Here is a 20,254-nt window from a genome sequence, read left to right on the forward strand (position 1 = left end):
AAAACCCGGAATGCCAGAAACAGTTTGCTAGAAGCCTCCATCTCAACATGCAGTTGGCAGAAACTAAAAAATGGACAAAACCACTTTCCTCTAAAAGCACAATCAAGGGAGAAAGCAAGTTTTCCTTTTCAGTGGAAGTATGCATATATACAAACGTGAAGCCATATACAAGTTATCATCAAGACACAACTAAATCTTCAGCTGTGAGCAACTTGTGTAGACTCTCAGTTGTGTGAAGGAAGGTACCCGATGTCAGGCATGTCTCAAGTGATTCTGAAGTTACTTTATTCTCAGTGCTTTTGACTGGGTTTTTGGAGTAAGGGAATTAAGATCTAAGGGACACACAGATGGGACAATATCCTCACAAGATACTGTGAGGAAGACAAAAGGAAACACATATTACTTCCACAGACTGCGAAGCAATGTGGGAAACGTCTCACTCAAGAACAGTAGATACACTCAAATCAATGCACTTGTATGTATACTATCACCTGCTGGGAGAAGAGTTAACAGTTAGTGCTAGATTATCCATAAAAAAGGAGAATGTAGGTTCTGAGGCTGCGGCTTCCTCATTATCTAATGATGCCATTACAAAATGCCTATGCAAGTCAGTGTGATGATCTATACAGTTAGGGAGAAAATTACTCTTTCTGTGCTACTATCTGCATTAACATCAATAGAAGTACTTAAAAAGACAAGTGAGTTTGAAGCCTTGCTGTAAATCAGTAAGGCACAGTCTGAATGCAGTGGGAACTGCCTTTATTAATTTGTATTATTTTCAACAATGATTACTTTAACTGTTAAAACTGAAAAGTCTTTACTACTTAATGACTACTGAAACAGCCAGACCTTCCCAGCCCATTTCATGTTCTCCTGAAGCCATTTTAGAGCGGATGTAAGCTCCAAGCTGTAAACTTCTTCCATATTAACATTCATTGTCATATGCTTAAGAAAAAGCTTTGGATCAGATACACGAGCAGCCAGGATCAGTCTCTCCACTGCCGCTTGATAGTCACCATTATTCTGAACTGTCTGATCTTCACATCTGTAAATCGATTTTCACAAATACAAAATCAGGTACCGTACAAGCCCGGTGTCACTTGCCTGACACTTTATATTGGCAACAAGATTACAAAGACATTAAAATAATACTCTGTGTTAGCTTCACGTATAACAGATTATGTTAATTTCTAGACAAATTTTAGCTGATTATTCTGAAGAATTAAAAAAGTTAGAAAAAGTATATTTTTAACGCATTTTACGGTAATGAAAAGTAATAGGATTTAATGCCAGTGCAAAGTAGGTCTGCAATATTCACAGCACGTTTTGTAGAGAAATGTTTTTGACTCGGGGCTGGAAAATTCACTAAGGGAATGGAAGCCATTTTATAAACTGGATATAGCAAGAACTCATGTACATGACTGAATCCAAAAGGATTACTCATTTTTGGCATGTAATCACTTTTGGAATAAGGATGTGCCTAAGTGACATGCCTATGTTTTTGCAAGAGGAGAATTTACTCTTTAAGCAAACAAGGAGAGGTACAATAGCATACACATGAAGACAAGAGACAAAAAACTTCTCATTTATCAAAAGAACAAAATTAACAGACGTATTCCTTGGGAAGGGTAGAGAGGAAGGAAGTCAGAGTACTCAAGTTTGAGACACCCCTGTTGATCCTTCTTAAAAATGTAGCTTTTCTATGCAATTTCACATTTTGATGCCAAGCCAGTCAATCTCAGAGAAAATGGGGTCTTTAACAATATATTATAGGTATAATCTAGTGACAGTGGTTGGTGGTTTATGGATGAAAGGAAAAAAGCAACAAAACACATTTTTATCTGAAGGCATTAAGTCTCACAGAAAGGGGAAAAAAATCTAACAAATTTAATATTGAGATATCCCCTATAAAGAGAATCAAGTAAAATGGCTTCATTCACTTTCCAAAAAACAGCCAAGAAATGTTAGAGTATCTTTGAAAGGAGTAACATTTTGACCGTGCCCTTGTACTCCACTGCTTAACCATAACACAAGAATACCAAGATATCAAGCTATCCTGTTTTTGAAAATACAGTACACACTTACTACAGCAGACACATTCAGTTAGGGAACACAGGCCAATACCACTCTGGAACAATTACTTTTCTGCTACACACAAGTAAAAATAACAACAATAAAACCCCCCCGAAGATTTGCTGTTCTATAGCCGGTTTAGAAACAAAGATTAAAACCAAGTTTAAAACCAAGCATTCTCTTTCCCAGCCAATGGGAAATACAATACAGAGAAATACAATGAAAACGGTACATATCTGACAACAAACCTTTTCAGTATTATTTGAAGAGTCTGACTAGTAGCCATTGGATTTTGAATATCACTGGCATTTGAAACAAGAAATATTTCAATGGCCAACAGCATCTCAACCTCAGACAGGTAAGACGGAATCGTCAAAAGTTTGTGATAAACATTTCCCTGCAGTGGTGGGTAGCAACCCAATGATAAAGCACCTGAGAGTAAATGCAGAAATGTAAGGAATTAGGATTACCAATACTGAACATAGCTCTGTTTTCTTCAGTACGTGGCTAAGAATGTCAAACACCCTCCTCCCCCTGCCCCCAAACTCTTAATGTATTTTACTATTTCATCTGTGAAATGGCCCAACTTGAGAACACAGCAAACAGTATTCACTCATAATATTCACTGTTGTGAAATTTTAATCAATTAATATTATCAGCAATAATTTAAAAGCTCTGTCAGAAATCTTGGGACTCCAAGTGCATAATAACGCCAAGTACAGTTTAGGACAGGTCAGACAGAAGCTTTATTAACTATGATTACAGTGAGAGGACATTTGAACAACATCCCCCCTGCTTCGCTCTCCTGTCCTCTGCCAAGAGATCCCCGAGACCCAACCTATACAGCATTTCAGAACAAAAAAAAAGAGGTGAGGAAAAACTATCATTTCAGTGTTAATAAAGCCAAGTATCCATCCCAGGAGGGATGGTCTCCTTAAGTAGCTTGCTAACTGCCACAATTCTGAGACAGTAATGAACAGTAAATAATGTGAAAATAAAGAGAGATGGCTCTTGGGGGACCCTGTCGGAGTAGCACACTCAGTATTACCTTAGCTCAGAAGTGGGGAGCTGAAAACGGATCACAGATTGTTAGCTTTTGGTTGAAATGAATTTTCTTCTAGTTAGGATAAACTTCTTAGTTTATCAGACCTCTCAAATCTTAAATATTACTAATTTTACCACCATAGCTCTAAATGAAGTATAAGAAGTCTAATTTGCCTAGATGAAAAAGATGATTCACTTTTTAACCATTTGAGGGGTCACATTTTTAAAATTCTGAAATTGAACGTAAAAAATTAGTTTTATCAGAATTACGTTTATTTCATGCCAGGTAGTATACACTGGTTCATATTTTCAGTTGTCACTATTTTCCAACAAACATTTTTGGTTACAAATAAATTCCTGACAGCAACCCAGAAAGTACCATTTTCTTCTTACAAAGTATACTCTTACCCCTTTCTCCCCAACATACTGAGCTGTTATGAGCATATGTTATCCAAAGAACATAAGGGAAAGATATTGTTTAAGAGCAACTTACTTTTGTAATAGGTCCTAGCTTTAGACCACAAAGAACTTCTTCCCAAAGCTGTGATTAATCCTCTAAGTAAAAAAAAATCAATAGCTATGTTTTTTGAAAGCATAAAGTCTACTGCAGAAGAAGAGACCCCAAGGTTCTTGCTCTCAAAACAGGCATTTATCAGCTTGTTAAAAAGGCAGCTGTACTGAGAAACATCTATAGTATCTGAAATGAAATACAAAATATTAACAACTGAATTAAGTCAAATGCAAATCTAATTGAAGAATCGCTTCTCCATCGGTACCTAAATCAGGACTCTTGCTTCTATCAGCAAACTAGAACAAAGTACAACTTATAACTTATGAAGCTTATAAATACTAATAATAACTAATTAAAACTCATAATAACTTATGATAATGCTTTATTAATCAAAAGTCTTTTTATACAGTTAGTTCACTCACGCTGTGAAAGAGAAGTGTTAAGGTTTGAGTAATACTTTGCTGCCAAAACCAATAGGATCAGATAAAAACATATTCACTTGCCCAAGCCTATAAATACAGTCTTCACCTGATATCTCAGACTTAGAATTTGCACCAATAAAAATCACCTTGGTGCTTCAAGGTCTGCTTCTACTCTTACTCTGAACTGTCCACTTCCTCTCAACTGTCCCCTTCTTGTTAGGACTGAGCAGTCTTGTATCCACCTTGGACCTCAAAGGACTAGATCCTTTTAGGATTCTCCAAGTAGATGGTCTTCCAAATAAGCTCTCCTAACATACCTAAAAGCACACACTGACTATAGGACCAAGACCTACACAAAGAAATCAGCTGAGGTTTCCTCATATGCATCTCATCTTGAAGCACACATCCTCAATTTGTCAGATAAATTGAGCCCAAAAGAGCATTTGGTTCTTAACATGGTATATAAAAGCAGCTTAGGTTAGCTAGCTCAGTTATAGAAAAAACCAAGGCATTCATCTGAAGTCAAGATAAAATTAATTGCCCCAATAGTATACCTATTTTATCTTATTGTATAGACTGTGTATGATCCTTAAAAATTTAGTGGGTCTTTCCTGTTGCCCTGTGTAACTGAGCCAATTGGAAAAAGAGCACAGGTATATAAACTCTGCATGTGTGTGTGTATATGCATGTGTGTGTGCACGCGTGTGGCAAGAGCTGCAGAGTACAATACATATTTTAACTGACACTACACTCCGGAAAAAAAATGGGCTTGCCTCAAACCATGTTAATTCTTAGACAAATTTTAGCTGGAAAACAGAAAGAACAGTACAGAATAATGTGTTACATTTTTGGCTCTTAACACAGTACCTTTTTGTTTACTTACCAGAATGATTTTGAAAACCTGGTAAGTTCTGCAGAACTTCAAATGCCTGCCTGTATAAACTCTTCCTCAAGTATTTGTGCACTAGTGTACATAACAGATTATGTCGATTGAGGATGTCCATTTTATCACAGGGCCACAATGGTGCATTTGTGGTCCACTCTGACTCTGTGGCAAACAACAGTGCAGTGTTATTTCTATGAACCAAAACTTCTGGATGCTGAGACTTTTGGCCATCAAGGATATACTGTAAACTGTAGCAGAAGACATTTCAGAATTTCACAGAAAATGCAGTTCTAGTTGTTAATAATTTATTCCTTATCACCAGTACTTCTCAGGTGGATTCTCTGAACTTTTATGCTGTAAATAACCCCTTTTATTAAATATCATGGTAGCAAAATGGACTGTCAGTGGCATTTATATGTGTATATAAGTACGTATATAACTATGTACATATATAAAATTGAGTAGCAAATTTTAGATCCTCAGTATTGCTCTATAGGACAGCTTCTATTCTTGTTTATACTTCTGAGTTTCTTCTCTTTTCAGTAGAATTCAAAAAAGCCAGTAATTACGCATTATTTAATTGCAGAAATACGGTACTATTCTAAAGCTATTTTACTAAATGTGGATACTGTGAGGGGTGAAGAAACACTGCACTGACCCAAGCCTGAAAATTTTTTGATACTGAAGGTCACCTGGTTCAAAGGAAATCTACATGGGGCAAGGTCACTTTCTGAGCTGCACCCGTCCCTTATTATGGTAGGCTTTTGAGTAGAATGGTGTTGACGGTAGACTACTGTGAAAACTTTTCTGAAAAAAATTTGGTATTAGTTATAATATTTCGTATATCAAAAAGAATAATAACTAGTAAGATGGATCACATTTTATTCTTGTTGTCCCAGTATTAATAACTTTATTTAATAACATAGACCAGCTTGTGACTTTTATCTGAAATCTGTCGTCATAGAAGGGGACTGTTCAATTTAAGTCAAAACTCAGTTTTTTATAAGACATGCTTACCTCTCAATACCCATGTTGCTCCATCCAAACTTCCAGTTTTAAGAAAAATTTCTGCAGCTTTATTAACAATTTGACATCTTGATGCTAACCTCCCTGCACCTATAAGTCCTTTCAAGGCTGTAAAATGTATCTGTAGCTCATGCAATTTATCCAAAACCTTTCTTCCCTAGCATAAGAGGGAGAAGGGGGAAGGTCAGAGAAAGCAATGAGATCAATGAACACAGAGTGTATTTACACAAAATACAGCAGATTTAATTCAGTGATACAGATTTATAGGCATCAGTTTAGTTATCCAAACTGAGTCGGTAAAAAAAAAAAAGTGTAGTCAAATTTCTAATGAATAGTATGGGTTTTTTGACTGTGTAGGCAAAAAACCCCCACCAACCCACTGTTGAACAGTTCCCAGCACACTATTCCCCATACCATTATTTCTACTATACAATGTTCCTATGCAGTATTTTTAATATACTTTGTAATTAATTTGTATTTTCTTACTTTAGTATATTCATATTTTTACTCTTTTGGTTCCATTCAGCACTACACAACCTATGAAATTCTAAAAAGATCATACAGAGAGTTTTCATTTTGCAGCAGAGGCGTAATTGTTAAACTGAAATAATTACTCCAGCATAAGCCAAAGAAAACATGGATAATTGTACCCAGCAGGACAACAAGTTGGAAAAAGTTGGGCCTATCTGGCCAGCAGCAGAACAACCAACAACTTTACAATCATATTCCAGGTTGATATTTAGACTGGTTTCCTACAGAAGCTTCCTTTTAACAACTTTTTGGTTGGCCTTTTCAATCAAAGATGGAAGGAAGTTTATATAAAAGATTATACAAAGATCTGACCAATCTAAAAAAGATCATAATTGACTCAAGGTGGGATATCAAATTAATGTCCCCAGCAAGGCAAGGACAGGCAGGATTTAGCACTTGTCCTGTCTGACTGCACCTCACCCATCAAGCAACACAAACAAAATTCCAGCTAGATGTGTTTCAGCTCCTGCTTAGTGGGTGCATCAATGAGGAGGTGGCATATTAAAAATCATGGTCATGTGTGTGCACACATTGTGGTGGCAGAACAAGGGTTGTGGAGGTAGAGGGAAAGGGAGGTTTAGGAGAACAGAGAAGTTGACAGAAAATGAAACTTATTATGAAGCTTATTTTTTTGAAAATGCTTTATACATATGCACATACATAGTGTGGACGGGCATATGCTCAAAATTGGAGACTTTTGGAGGCCTACAGGTATCTTCAATCTTTATCCCAGCATAACCCATAAAAGAATACTAACTACATCATTGCAGTTAACATTTAAGGTGTAAAGAACTCGTTCAACTGTAAATGTATGTGGTTGAAGGGAAAAAATACATACCAGAAAGACTCAGGTGAAACTTTTGACAGCAAAATAGAAACTTGTCTTCTATTTTGCAAACCAGAGACAAAGTACAAAATTAAGGAACATCTGCATCTATTTCATGCTTCTAGCAAAAGGGCGGGCCGCTAAAAAGTGTGTCTCTATAGAAAGATGGAAAGTATGCAGCATGAACAATCTATAAAGGAAGGGCACCCCATTAAAATGCAATTGTGAAATGAGATCCTAATTGGACAAGAACCTCTGACCAACCTTCTGAAGTAATAAAAAGTTCGGTAAAAATAAACCATAGCAAAGTCCTTCAAGATAGGAAATAGTTGAAATGGGAAGTGGAAGAAATAATTGCCAAAGGAGCATTAATGTTGCAGGATTCTCTACAAGTAAATATCGAGAAAGTAGCCTAGTGTTGCTTGAAGAGCTGTCTCCATGGAAGACCTATTCACATGTTTCAAATCGGCATGTTTTTTCAGAGTACATCCATTTTATGAACTTTCCTTAGCTCTGACAAAGAATATTTATTCTCTTCAGGACCAAGGAGCATAAGTATTTTACCCCCAAGAGCCACCAAGCATCAAAGCTATGTGATAAAGAGGCTGGATGTTTATGAAGGGAAAGTGATCTGAAAAGCACATCTAGAGCTTTAGGCAGTCCAACATATTCATAAAATGGCATAGAACATGTCCTAAAGCCAAAATTACTTTGGGCACAGCAGGAAGAACAAATCCATCACTATCTTATTTTCTGTACCCCTTTTTGGAAGAAACAAGACATGGGATCAAGCAGATACTAGCCCACAACCACAGGATTAGGGACTTATCTGATACGTATAATGGAGTGAAACTGGCTGGAGAGAGGTAGGAATGACAATTCTAGTTCATCCCTGAAGCAGAGATCAATTTGGGATCTGCCAGTTCTGATAAAAATCATTTGGAGCACAGCCTCATTCACACTCCCATATGGTCAATGCAGGTTGTCTACAAGGCTTTTTGAGGATCTTGGTGAGCAGACTGTGGAGAAGTGGGTTCGATACCTAACACAATGTTCTCAAAGAAGCAATAATCTTTTGCTTTAGACATAAAAAAAGTCATAGTATCGTGAGAACTGTCTACTTCTAGTAACTCCAGTTACACTAAAGAAACACTACACATGCTTATGACACCTTGCACCTCTGAAATTAAGACATGAACATCCTTGGAGTATCAGAGGTCTCGCAATGCAAATATCAGGATCTCTCTTAAGATGGATCTGGAAAACAGCTAAAATGTATTAAGGCATTTACCTACAAACACGAATTTGCTGAAGATGACAGCCAAAACGCAAGCCAAACTAAGCTCTTTGATGGGCACATGAGCACTGACCACTCCTCAATGCCTAAAATGTAGACGACTACTTCTATGGCCAGGAATATCTTAACTGTTCTAACTGCTGAGTTTTGTGGAACAAAAATGCTTCAAAAAGTTACAGTGTAGTACTATGAAAGTGGTAATGCAAAGACCCTCTCTCCTTCCCTTTATTCCTAAACAGTACCACACTGTGTTGCAGCTTGATAGGGACCTGCTAAACTGAACAAGCTGATGCTGCAAAATTAATGATTCATCAAAACGTGTGTATTGCCTTTAGACTAAGCACCTCTATCAAATAACTTCTGGGACTTGGGTTGACCCTGGAAACGGACTGAGCAGCGCACAGGTTTTACATAACGGAATTCCTGAAGGTTATCCCCTAGAGACAATAGTACAAAAGACATTTTAATCCTTTGATGCAAACTAGAAAGGGTTCCTTGACAATAATTCACAAAAAAAACCCAAGAGACAAAGGGGGACAAGGAGAGTGTTTGCTTTTGTTTATAAGAATACATGCAGGAAATCATCTTGTATGGGATGAGGAACATCCCAGTGCAGCATAATTGTTAGTTGTAAGGATCAGGCCCATTGACACAAAAGTAAGTTCAGAATGTGATCACTGACCAAAATACACTCCAAAATCATTGGTGGTTTATGTTACTTATGTTGCCACTGGTCATGTTGTTGTATAGGAGGTCCAGCTTGCTATACACTGCTTCCTTCCAGGAAGAAAAAGATGAATTTAACATTGAAACAGATCTAGCTGCAGTGAACTTGATGATCAATGCTGCATGAGGCCTAAAGAGTGTAAAACATCCAGTGAAAGGTTTAGTCTTTTAACCCTGGCACTTTGTAGTATTTGACAGCAAAGAAAGGATTGTAAAGGGTATTGCTTTGTGAGGTCCGAGTCTTTTCAAGATTCACAGAGCTTAGAACCCTAGATTCAATGGAAGAAAAGCACTTCTAGTGACGTTCTGGGGAATGAACAGTTCACCAAGTGCAGTAGCAGCCTTGCTATGCTTCTCTTCTGTCTTCCTGGCCTTATCCACTCCATTTGAGTTCAGGTTCAGAAGCATCAGTGCAAGAAACTGCCCACCCAAACTTCTGTAAATATTGCTTGAGTTGGGAGGTCTCAGAATACAGCAGTATTGCCAGATGGAAGAAAGTGGCATTTCTGGGAAACAATCCTATCAGCACCCTGCCCCAAAATCCTGGGGAGACCTGTCCCCTAATCCAGATTCATCCTTAGGTCAGAAAAGTCAAAAGATGAACCTGAACAATCAAGTTTCTAGGTTGCAAGACAAAGTTATGACGGGCTCCACAGAAGACTACTGCTCAGAAAGGCACAATAAAATGCTTTGATCCAGCTGGACAATTAAGAAGTACTAAGATGGTGGAGAGGCAGGTGACATCCTCCATTCAACTACAGAAACAATTTAACATCTAGAAAATAAATGACTCATTCTTTTTCTTCCAGTCAGGTTCCTATAGTCCAGTATACCTTTATCCACTGCAGTACTTTGTGATAAGAATACATTACACTTATCCCAGTCCTTCCAATGAAAATTCTGTCTGCTTCATTATGTTGTGAAATTTTTATTACTGGAAAGAAAAAATATATTTTTTTAAATTTTACATGCAAATGCAATTTTAAAGAAATTACATATGACATGCACAGATATTGTGAAAATATTAAATATACTTTCTGAAATATTTGCCATTAAAAGTACTAACTTCTTAACACCAGAAGAAGGGTAAATAACTATAGTTTATTCAGACACTATTTCACAGTAGTCTAATTCATCCATAAGATGGTTGGACATGTAGTGGCATAATTTAGTAACATCCATATTTGTAAAGTAAGCTTTGCATTTTCTGGCACCATGAAGAAATGTTGACAATTACAGAACTGAGTAATTACAAGTTTTTCCAACCACTTTGGAAGCACTGTAGGTATTCTAAAGCAGTGTTCTCCAAAGTGGGGTGTGAACACAACAATCCATTCAGGTGTGGGAAGAAAGTATTTTTTGTACCATTAAAAGTAATAAATAAATAAATAAATTTATTTTTAAAATTACTGTTTATTTAATCTTTATCTCAGCTTTTAAATTTTTTTTGTGTATGTTTCATTATGTACTTAATATATTAGTGCAGTAGTACATGTATATAATTGATAAATAAGTAAACTGGGGGTGAGTGCTCAAAAATTTTTTTACTGATGGAGGTGCCTATTGGTTTGGAGACCACCGCTGCCAGGGAAGACAAAGTTCCAAGCCCCACCAAAATCTTCTGTGTCACAACTGGAAGCTGTGATAGCTGTTTTATAATAGGAAAGTCTGTGGTCAGAAAGGTCATGTCACATATCTGGAATAAATATTCATCACGTTTTAGTAGTTAATATGCGTTGAAAAAGATCCGAGTCATCCATTATAAAACACTTTAATGTCCCACTGACACTTCACTGAGCTTCAGCTTTCTGCAAACTTACTAGGAAGAATGATACAGATATGTAAATGAAGGGGCATAGGGAGGAAAGGGTAAGAAAACCTGCCAGAACTATTAAAAAACTAAAGGTGTTTTGTGGACCCAGCCCTTGCAGAAATTCTTAGTTCTTTAGAGAATAAAAGAACTCTAAAAATCCAAATTACTAAAATAATAATAATAAAAAAGTACAAATTATATACATGGTGTAACCCTGTTAGATGTGTTTTGAAATATACAAATACATATAGCTGTATTTACTGCTCTAAAGTTTATTTCTGCTATTAGGAGTGTGAAACTTCACATGACAGCACTTAATTATGTTTGCCTTTGTCCTGAGAATAGGACATTCTTATTAAAAGACCACCAATTTTGGTTTCTCTTCTTGATTTCACAAAGCTCAAATGTCCTTCTTTCAGAACTTTAAGTGTAAGCACTGCAGATTTTACTTATACTAGAAAATGGCTTCTATTGAGCATTTTAGCTGATTATATTTGCACCTCAAGAAATTCTGAATATTGTAACATATAAAATTAACTAATATTCAGAAAAACAGTATACGAATTTGGGGTTTTTACCTCTTTTAAAAACTCTACAAAGTGTAGGGATGAACAAAAAGCATTTCTTGCATCTTAATTTTACCTGCATCAGCAAAATCACAAAAAGGAACTCCTGGTCTGTCTGTCTCAGAATCTCTGGTTAGTATTTCAGCAATACATAAAGACAATTTCTGGAGATCATCAAAATGTTCACATCCAGTTCTCGCATTAACATACAAAGCTCCCAGCTTGGTCCAATCACTTTTTTCCTTGCAATGCTGCGAAAAAGGCAAGGGATAAATATAAGCGAATCTGCTTCCAGAACACCAAACAGAAATACATTGAAATTCGAGAGATGCACCTGGGATAGACTTAATGCAGAAAGAAGATGCAGATGAAATGCTACTGCCAAGAACCTCCATGTTCAATATGGCACAGTTCCACGTTGCCTAACTTGCATGGACTGCTAATCACTTTTGTCCCTCAAGGAATTAAAAATTCTTTTTCCATTTATGTCATGACCCCAGTTGGGAAAGCTCATAACTTATTCATCCTATTTACGAACTGGCATTCATCCAGTATTTCACTATTTTTTTTGCATGATGCATGCCAAATTGATGGTTATTTTCTATATGAATTAGTCTTTTGCTTGCCAGATCACTTGATGACTTTAGTGTTAAAGGAGTAAAAAAATCAGTCCTGGTTCTTCCCTTCTTAAATTTTGGTCTCAGGATCTCTGCAGTAAGCGTGATAATATGTAAACTGTATTATAATGGTGCATAATAAGTAATCGTTCCTTGAATATGAAAGATGCAAGTGTCTCATTAAAATAATTTTTTATAACATTTTCTTATTCTTTAAAATACCTGCTTAGTGTTGCCAATTACAGTCTTTTACAATTCTGCCTTTTTATACTAGAGAGGAATTCTCTCTGCTAAATAATATATTAAATAATTTTTGGGTGAGGAATGATGTACCACTACCAATTACAAGTACGACAAATATAAGGCATAGGAAATAATTGCTTAAAATTACAAGATCTTTGAATTAGATGCAAAACTAAGATAAAAATTACAAGTATGTAAATTAAATTATTGACATAACAGACAAGCCAAAGACAGCTTTCCCCTGCATGTTAATCTTTCCCAAACATGGCTTTACATAAAAATATTTTATCATAACCTCAACACGCTTAATATAAGGCCCACTTATTTTAAATGATATAGAAATTACTATTTCTGGTAGGTTGAAAAGAAGTGATGGTTTAAATATTCCAATACACTTGAAGAATGCACATACTGTACCTGAATTTCAGCCACTGCCAAGTTGAAGTCAAAAAGCCAATTCTTTTCAAAATGTCTTTCCTGAAATCTTACATAAGAAAAAATATTAATACTTAATTTTAACACGTCCTATTGACCTGAATTATGCACTGGCAGAAAGTGACCAACAAATCATATATGAACTAAGAACTGATGTGATTTTTGATCGTATTTAATACACACTATGCAAACTGGACACTGAAAACAGACATTTACAATCAGCTCAAGGGAAGTCAGTACATGTATTAAGCAAATAACTGAGCAGAGCTATTTTCACAGAAAATATTCCCTTATCGCAGTAGAAATGTAACTGAAAAGGTATGAATAAGACTTGCAATACATTAAGTAAATGCAGAACTGTATTGTATGTATTTCTGACATAAAGCTAAAAAAAAAAGTTCATTACAAGTTCTATTCAGCTTCAAATACCTAGGAGGATAATACTTTGTTCTGATGCTGCCACTGAAACAATGGATACATCTACCCAGTACAATGCTATCATGTAGAGATACATGATCTACACATGAATGAGCTAACACACGTAGCTGAAGTAGCACAGCTGCTCAGTCTTCATAGATACAGATTGTTTCTCAGTTTGTGCTGAAAACACATACACACGGAGGCAAACTGGAAGGGGTAATTCCTTTGTGAATCAGATTTCTGATCTGAAAAATGATAAAAATTACCTCCAACATATGTGGTAAGTTGCACTGGTAAAACACTGAGATCTGTGGCTGAAAGGTACTCTATGGCAAAGTATGAAAAGCAGCAAATAATTTCTACAGTGCTTTCACTTGAAACAGTGATGGCTTGTTTTCACACAGTAGATGCTGCATATTTGGCTTCCTCTAAGAATCAAAGGTTGCTTTATGAATTGCAAATTTAGTTTCTCAACTTATGTGTGCATGTGTGATGCAGATGATACAAAAGAAAAAAAAAAGGATCACTATCTTGTGCCAGTGATGAGGAGATGTCAACAGTTTTGGACCAGATTTGGGCTGTGATTTCACATTTTGCCCAGCATAATCCAGTAGTACTTAAAAAATGACCCTCCTGCCTAGTTGTGTTGGCACAGGTGTTCATGCAGTTGTACAGTAAATGAAACTAGAAAACTACTTCAGATTATAACTAATCCTCTTGTTGTCTATAAGGTGTTTATGTTTGCTTATGCAGGCCTAAATGATATATTAAACCATTATGCTTCTAATTTGATTAGTTATATAAACTTGTAGCACAGCTGGGAACAGATTGTACTATGATGATCAATATGGAAAAAACTAATCACAACTGTGGTCAGAATCTAAGTTTTGACTTGACAATCCTTGATCATTGAAACGCAGTAGATTGATATGATAGTATTTTCATCCAGAACACTAAATTTGCATTTTCTAATTGCTTTTTAAAGTTTTTACATAAATTTATCAAAACAGAACCTGAAGAAGGAACAGATAAAATTATAAAATAGCTCCTTAAAGACATACCTGGATTTTATGTTCAAAACAGTATTTATTTCCTGACTGGAAACGTGCAGTTGGTGAAGGAACTTAATGATACAGTCAAAATGTTCAAACTCAAGGAACATACCAGCATCAACGAGCTGTAACATCAAACAGGGGAAGAAAAGTAAGCACACCAAAAATTGCGATTGCTTACATATTTCCAGAGGCAAGTGGCAAACAACAGCAGGAAAAACATGTCACAGTGAATCTCATTCAAAGAGCCAGGGATAAATGAAAACCCATACCACAAATTCAGCTAGTCACAATATAACTTTAAAAAAACAGTACTGAAATAATATTAAAGTGATATGTTTGAGTTTTGAAACAGGCAAGGTATTTCAGAAATTCCAACTAGCAGCAGTAGTACAATCAAACTCATACCTTACAAAAGATACTGATTAATGTAGGCACAGCGTCTCTTATATTCAAAGAAGCCACATGCTCAAAAACTTTCAGAAGAGCATCTACAGCTGGCTAATTTAGACAAAAAAGCATAATCAGTTTTGCAACTCTATTCAATTAGAAAGCTTACGAGTCTTTATAAGAGGAACTTTTGAATTTCTCCCCCCCGCCCCTGATTTGACTACTAGAGTAAAACAATTATTACTACAAATGCCATAGTACTGAAAAAACTAAGAAACTATGGATCAAAGATTTTAAGAATATTACAAGGTCACCTACCAGTGTATTGATTCGTATGGTTACATTCAGTATCTGAAATACTTCCCGCAACAAACAGTTCTTGAGCAAAGAAATGAGAAGATCATTCAGCACTTGAGAAGCAAAATCCACACCAGGAGTAACTTCTCTGTAATATTTCACAAATATTTGGACTGAAAAAGCAAGTAAATTAATTTCACTTTGGGATAACTGATGTTAACTATTTAAACAAGCTATTTCCTTAAATTTCAAATGCAGTATAACAACCCTCAACTATCTGGGATATTATGGGACAGGGATATGGAGTATGATGGATGAAAAGATCCAGTTTGAATACTGTGTTACTAGACCCAGACTGACTACTCTGAAATATCTCACGTCATTGAGCGGAACACCGTAAGCCCTGTAGGTTTCAAGAAAGCTTAGCTGATACAGTGTAACACACGAAAAAATGCACAAACCCAGGTTAGATTTGGTAAGCGCATCAAGGTAGTAAGGCCTTCCCAGACATGAAGCTCTAGGAAGTGGAGTGTTATCATGGCAGATGGTCTTACAACCTGTTCCAGTGCTCGCCTTGATAGACACACGCTGTAGCCCACTGGTACCCAGTGTTATCTGCATTACCATGCGCAGTGTTTCAGCATGGGAACGTTACGATGCAGGGTGCAACTGGATCCCATGTTCACATTGTGCTACACCCTAATAACTCAAAACCTTAAGACTGCTCAGGACAGGTACATAAAGGAATGACTCTACAGAGTATAATTTAGCTCGACTGAACTCAAAAGCTCAGATGGATCTGAATCAACTACAGTCCCTAAAATGTGTTAATCATAATTGTTTGCATGTATGGTAATGTGAAAGGACTAAACTGAAGCTGTTTGGGTGCTGTAACAGCACTTCATTTCAAGAGCTTAATTCTAAAGTTTTTGGATTTGTGATGTTTGGCCAGGGTGTTCAAAAGTGCCTTAAAACTTTGGTTCTGTTAAACCTCCCCCCCGCCCCAGTTACTTAGTTCTACTCTCGAGTCTAGTTCCATTCAGGCTAAGTTCATTTTCTGTGGAAGTAAGATTTATAACAACCTTCTGAGACTGCATATCTAAATACCTAGCCTCAATGGGAACTCTAAGATGGACTGGTTGTATTCCTTTGAAATCAGAGCTTTTTATTCACTGTTGAAGTGGCACCCATTTCTCTCCTAACAGCCTATTTAATTTGCTGTAAATAAGCTAAGTATCAAAGATACGTCAAAAGCTACTGCTATATCATACCTGCACGTTTTAGAAGGCCTGATTCTTTGATACTAATGTATGTCCTAAGTATCTCCATGCAAATCTAGAGAAAGAGAAAAAAAAAATCCTTAGTAAAAAGTTGCCTCAGTTTAAGCCAAACAAAAGAACTACCCACAAACATGAGTTCTATAAGGAAATGAGCTTTACATTGCTTCTATTTAACCTATACATACTGACAAACGGTATAAGAAGGCAATTGTGTCTGTAGGCAAAGGCACTGTCAAAAGGACAGCAAATCAAATAGAAAAATAATGTAGATGATGTAGAAATGTTTGGGGAAGGAGCTGCTGGGACCACGACTGCATGCATGTGTGCGTATATACTCATGGCAAACAAAAAAAAAGAATTTGAAAATACAGTTACTTTGGAATTAGCATAAATGTGGCAGACTGTAAACAAATAGAGAAAGGGAAACAAAAAGGTGAAAGTGAAAACATGATAAACAAAAACTACATGAATGTACCAACTAAGAAGTCAAAAAATCATCTAGAAATGAAGTTGGTAACACCAATCGTCACGAAGAATCACTCATAAGGATGTAGAAGAAAAAACTCAAACTAACTTGACTTAACGAACCATTTCCCCCCAGACCCACTTGATTAAAAAAGAAGGTCCCCACCTAGATATTTCAGTATGTTATTTGGTATTGGAACATTCTTGTCTTAACAACTTAAGTTGTCATCTCTGTGATACTTACACATTTTGCTTTATCTCTGCAGATGAAGACATAAAGAATACTGGGATTAAATCTTAGAATACCAAGTTAAGAAAAACCCACCCGCCCTTTCAGATACACCCTTTGTCACTTCTGGAACATTTAGTCTTTCTGTGCAACACTGTAAATGGGTCATATTTAATACTATTTTGTGAAATAATGAAAAATCAAGAGACAGAAAATGTCCTAAATTAGTAGTCACGTTATTGCAGAATTGAGTTGGGTTTACTTTTCCATGCAACTTCAAAATTAGACAGGATCCACTCATGGAGTTTGTTACACAGCTCATGAATTAACATCAAAGCAGAAGATACTAGCTTGTGGCCAAGATATGTCTTTTTTAAAAACCATTAACCTGTTCAGATCATCAAGTCAAAGAACACAAAAATAGTACATGTAAGTATGTTGAATGTAACTAAAGCTTATTGTTTTTATTTTGAAAGTGTCATAATGTTATTGAACTATAGTCTAAGATATACCTTTCAAAAAATCATGTAGAATCTTTCATCATTAATATATATGCAGTGTCAACTGGCAATGGGTTAACTCAATCCAAATCTACAGTCCCAGGTGGCTGAGGGCATTTCCAGAACAAACTTTAGCACATGCTTACAGTATGTAAATTAGTTTGCTTTCTTTTGGAATTTGTTTTCCTCCTCCTTTGGACTGACTCCCAAAAAAAGCCAAGATTGCATCTGGAGCTCTGACTGTTCCAAGTATTAGTGAAATTGCTTGGAAAATCCAGTTGTAGAAGTATTTAATCATGGGACATGTTACATTACACTCATAAAAGAAACTAAATGTGTTATTCATTTACAGCTTCTAGGAGGCTTCAGTTGATTTTGTTGTTTCAATTTTAAAAGCTGTAACTGAACCTACAGACCATCTAAAAATATGAGAATCTCAAAATTTTGAGTTAAGCGTAATAGATTTCAAATGAAGGTACATGAAAGAGACAATTCCCATTTTCAAATGGTAGCACAGATCACACTATTCTGTCACCTGTCAGTTGATTCCACAACTCATTTAACGTAACAATTTAATAAAAACTGTAAACAAAGGGCTGTGTATCTTAGACAAGCAACCAACTGTCCAGTTAAAATACAGCTCTACTACAGTAACACAGAGGTGCTTAAATCAGAAGAACAAGCATCAGAATTTATGAAATCAGGATGTCCCAGTCACTGTGCACTCTGATGTTTAATGAGGGGGAAACCCCCATGCTGCAGACCTTTGCTCAGTGAGATCAAAACCAGGATCCTTTTACAAGAGATTCTGTTTATGAACCCTGTGGCATCTTTGAGACACACACTCCATATTAAATGTGGCTGAGACTGACCAACAAGTTCAAAAATTATTTAAAGGTGATTAGAGACAGTAATAAAAGGACAGTGCAACTTTAAGTCTCATTTCTTTAGGAAGCCAGATTAAAAAAATAAACACAACAGGAGCATACAGCCAAGGCCCTGAGGTTGCAAGATAACATTAACAAAGAAAGAAATCTTCCTAATTTATATCCTGTTTGTTTTCAGTTAGAGGTCCATAGAATCAAGGAAAAAGAGAGTAAGAAGTCACAAAAAGTAAGCATTTCTTTAGTGGATGTGAGTCCAAAAAAGTTAATGAGTAAGGTGCGCAAAGCTAAAATAAAATCAGACAGAGAAATACAGTTTGCATAAAGACATGTTTTCAAACCACTTATTTAACTGTGCAATTATTATCTATGCTACAGTCTGAAGGGTCACTCAAAACAAACTGAACTTCCCGTAATTTCTATTTATTCCTACTGTCTCTTGTCCTTTCACTGGGCACCACTGAAGAGTCAGGGTTCATCATCTTTACCTTCCCTGGTCCCCCCAGTCAGACACTGATACACATTGTTAAGGTACCCCTTTTAAATACTTTGGGGAGTATTTGAAGCACAGTCTTAATAGTTTTGTTTACTTTGCCTCATACAGAAGAGATTTCACTGTTTGAAATTAAAGGCATCTTTAAAAAAAAAAACAAAACCTGGTAACTTGTAGAACTTGCTGAGCTCAAGAGTATGCTGATTTTCATATGATGTTTTTATGACTTAAATCACTGCTGTGTTGTGTGATCAGCCGCAACTGTGAAGAGTATTAAATCCTAATACATTACGCCTTAAAGCATCAACCAGTTACTTAATGAAAAGGAAGGAATATCCATTATGGGGAAAGGTATTTCTCTTCAGAAATTCTGATAACAATCATCACTGAAAACACAGTACTAAGCAAGCAGACTACCAGTCTGCTTAACAGTTCCTAAAGAAAATTATTTCCCCTGTATTTGAATAGATGACTTTGTTGCTGCTTTACCTGTTTTCCATTTATGTACTTTGGTGCCACCATGAGGTGCTTGGCCTATTATCATTTTTAAATGGACAGTTCTAAAAAAAATAAATAAATACACAAACAAACAAAACCCTAAGCATACGTCCAGACTATCAAGAAAGTTAGGCTAGGTTTGGTGGGCAGAAGGGTAAGTGTGCTGAAGTGCTGCACCACAAGTAAAATCAAATTGAATGGATTTTTAATAGTTTTAGGCAAATAATTTAATTCCTTAGTGTGTCTGTATATAATGAAGCACTACAAACCACGATAATTCATACAAACTAGCTGAAATTACAGATATTCACTACAGCCTGCCAAAGATATTTTACAGCTGAGGAAAAGGGAAAATGTCCCATACAAAATTACTCTCAAAGGATCTTAGTATTTTTAAGCTGTCATATAAATTTTCAAAGGGCTTACAAAGCATTAAAAAAACCCCCATCTCTTTTCTGAGATATAAAAAGGAAAAGAGAAAGCATTAAGAAAAATAAAAGCAAGTTACACTGATGTATTTTAAAAACTCTGATGCAGATTTCAGATATCAAGGAGATGGATAAGCTCCTTTAGATCTACCTTTTTTTTTTTTAGAATTTATGTTTAACAGGTTCATTGCAAGTTATTTTTTATATTTTGATTCTGTAATTTTTACTTACTAACACCAATGATAAAACTGTACTCATACCAATAAGATGGCAGACAAGAAATAAATCTTGTAATATCGGAT

General features: G+C 36.0%; 1 protein-coding gene across 1 annotated transcript in view; it reads right to left on the reverse strand.

The window, feature by feature from the left end:
• Positions 1-831: 831 nt before the first annotated feature.
• TOPAZ1 (testis and ovary specific PAZ domain containing 1) overlaps positions 832-20,254 on the reverse strand; it is a 39,747-nt gene continuing 20,324 nt past the window's right edge. The window contains exons 9-20 of the mRNA XM_035890714.1: positions 16,447-16,510; positions 15,197-15,348; positions 14,897-14,989; positions 14,498-14,613; positions 12,999-13,065; positions 11,798-11,972; positions 10,176-10,276; positions 5,954-6,119; positions 4,934-5,098; positions 3,611-3,814; positions 2,322-2,505; positions 832-1,045 (exon numbers count right to left, since the gene is read on the reverse strand). Of these exons, the coding sequence (XP_035746607.1) occupies positions 832-1,045; positions 2,322-2,505; positions 3,611-3,814; positions 4,934-5,098; positions 5,954-6,119; positions 10,176-10,276; positions 11,798-11,972; positions 12,999-13,065; positions 14,498-14,613; positions 14,897-14,989; positions 15,197-15,348; positions 16,447-16,510 (1,701 nt within the window). The remainder of the gene's footprint in view (positions 1,046-2,321; positions 2,506-3,610; positions 3,815-4,933; positions 5,099-5,953; positions 6,120-10,175; positions 10,277-11,797; positions 11,973-12,998; positions 13,066-14,497; positions 14,614-14,896; positions 14,990-15,196; positions 15,349-16,446; positions 16,511-20,254) is intronic.

Source organism: Egretta garzetta, unplaced genomic scaffold, assembly GCF_000687185.1.
Source record: "Egretta garzetta isolate BGI_Z169 unplaced genomic scaffold, ASM68718v1 scaffold313, whole genome shotgun sequence".
NCBI classification, from domain to species: Eukaryota; Metazoa; Chordata; class Aves; order Pelecaniformes; family Ardeidae; genus Egretta; species Egretta garzetta.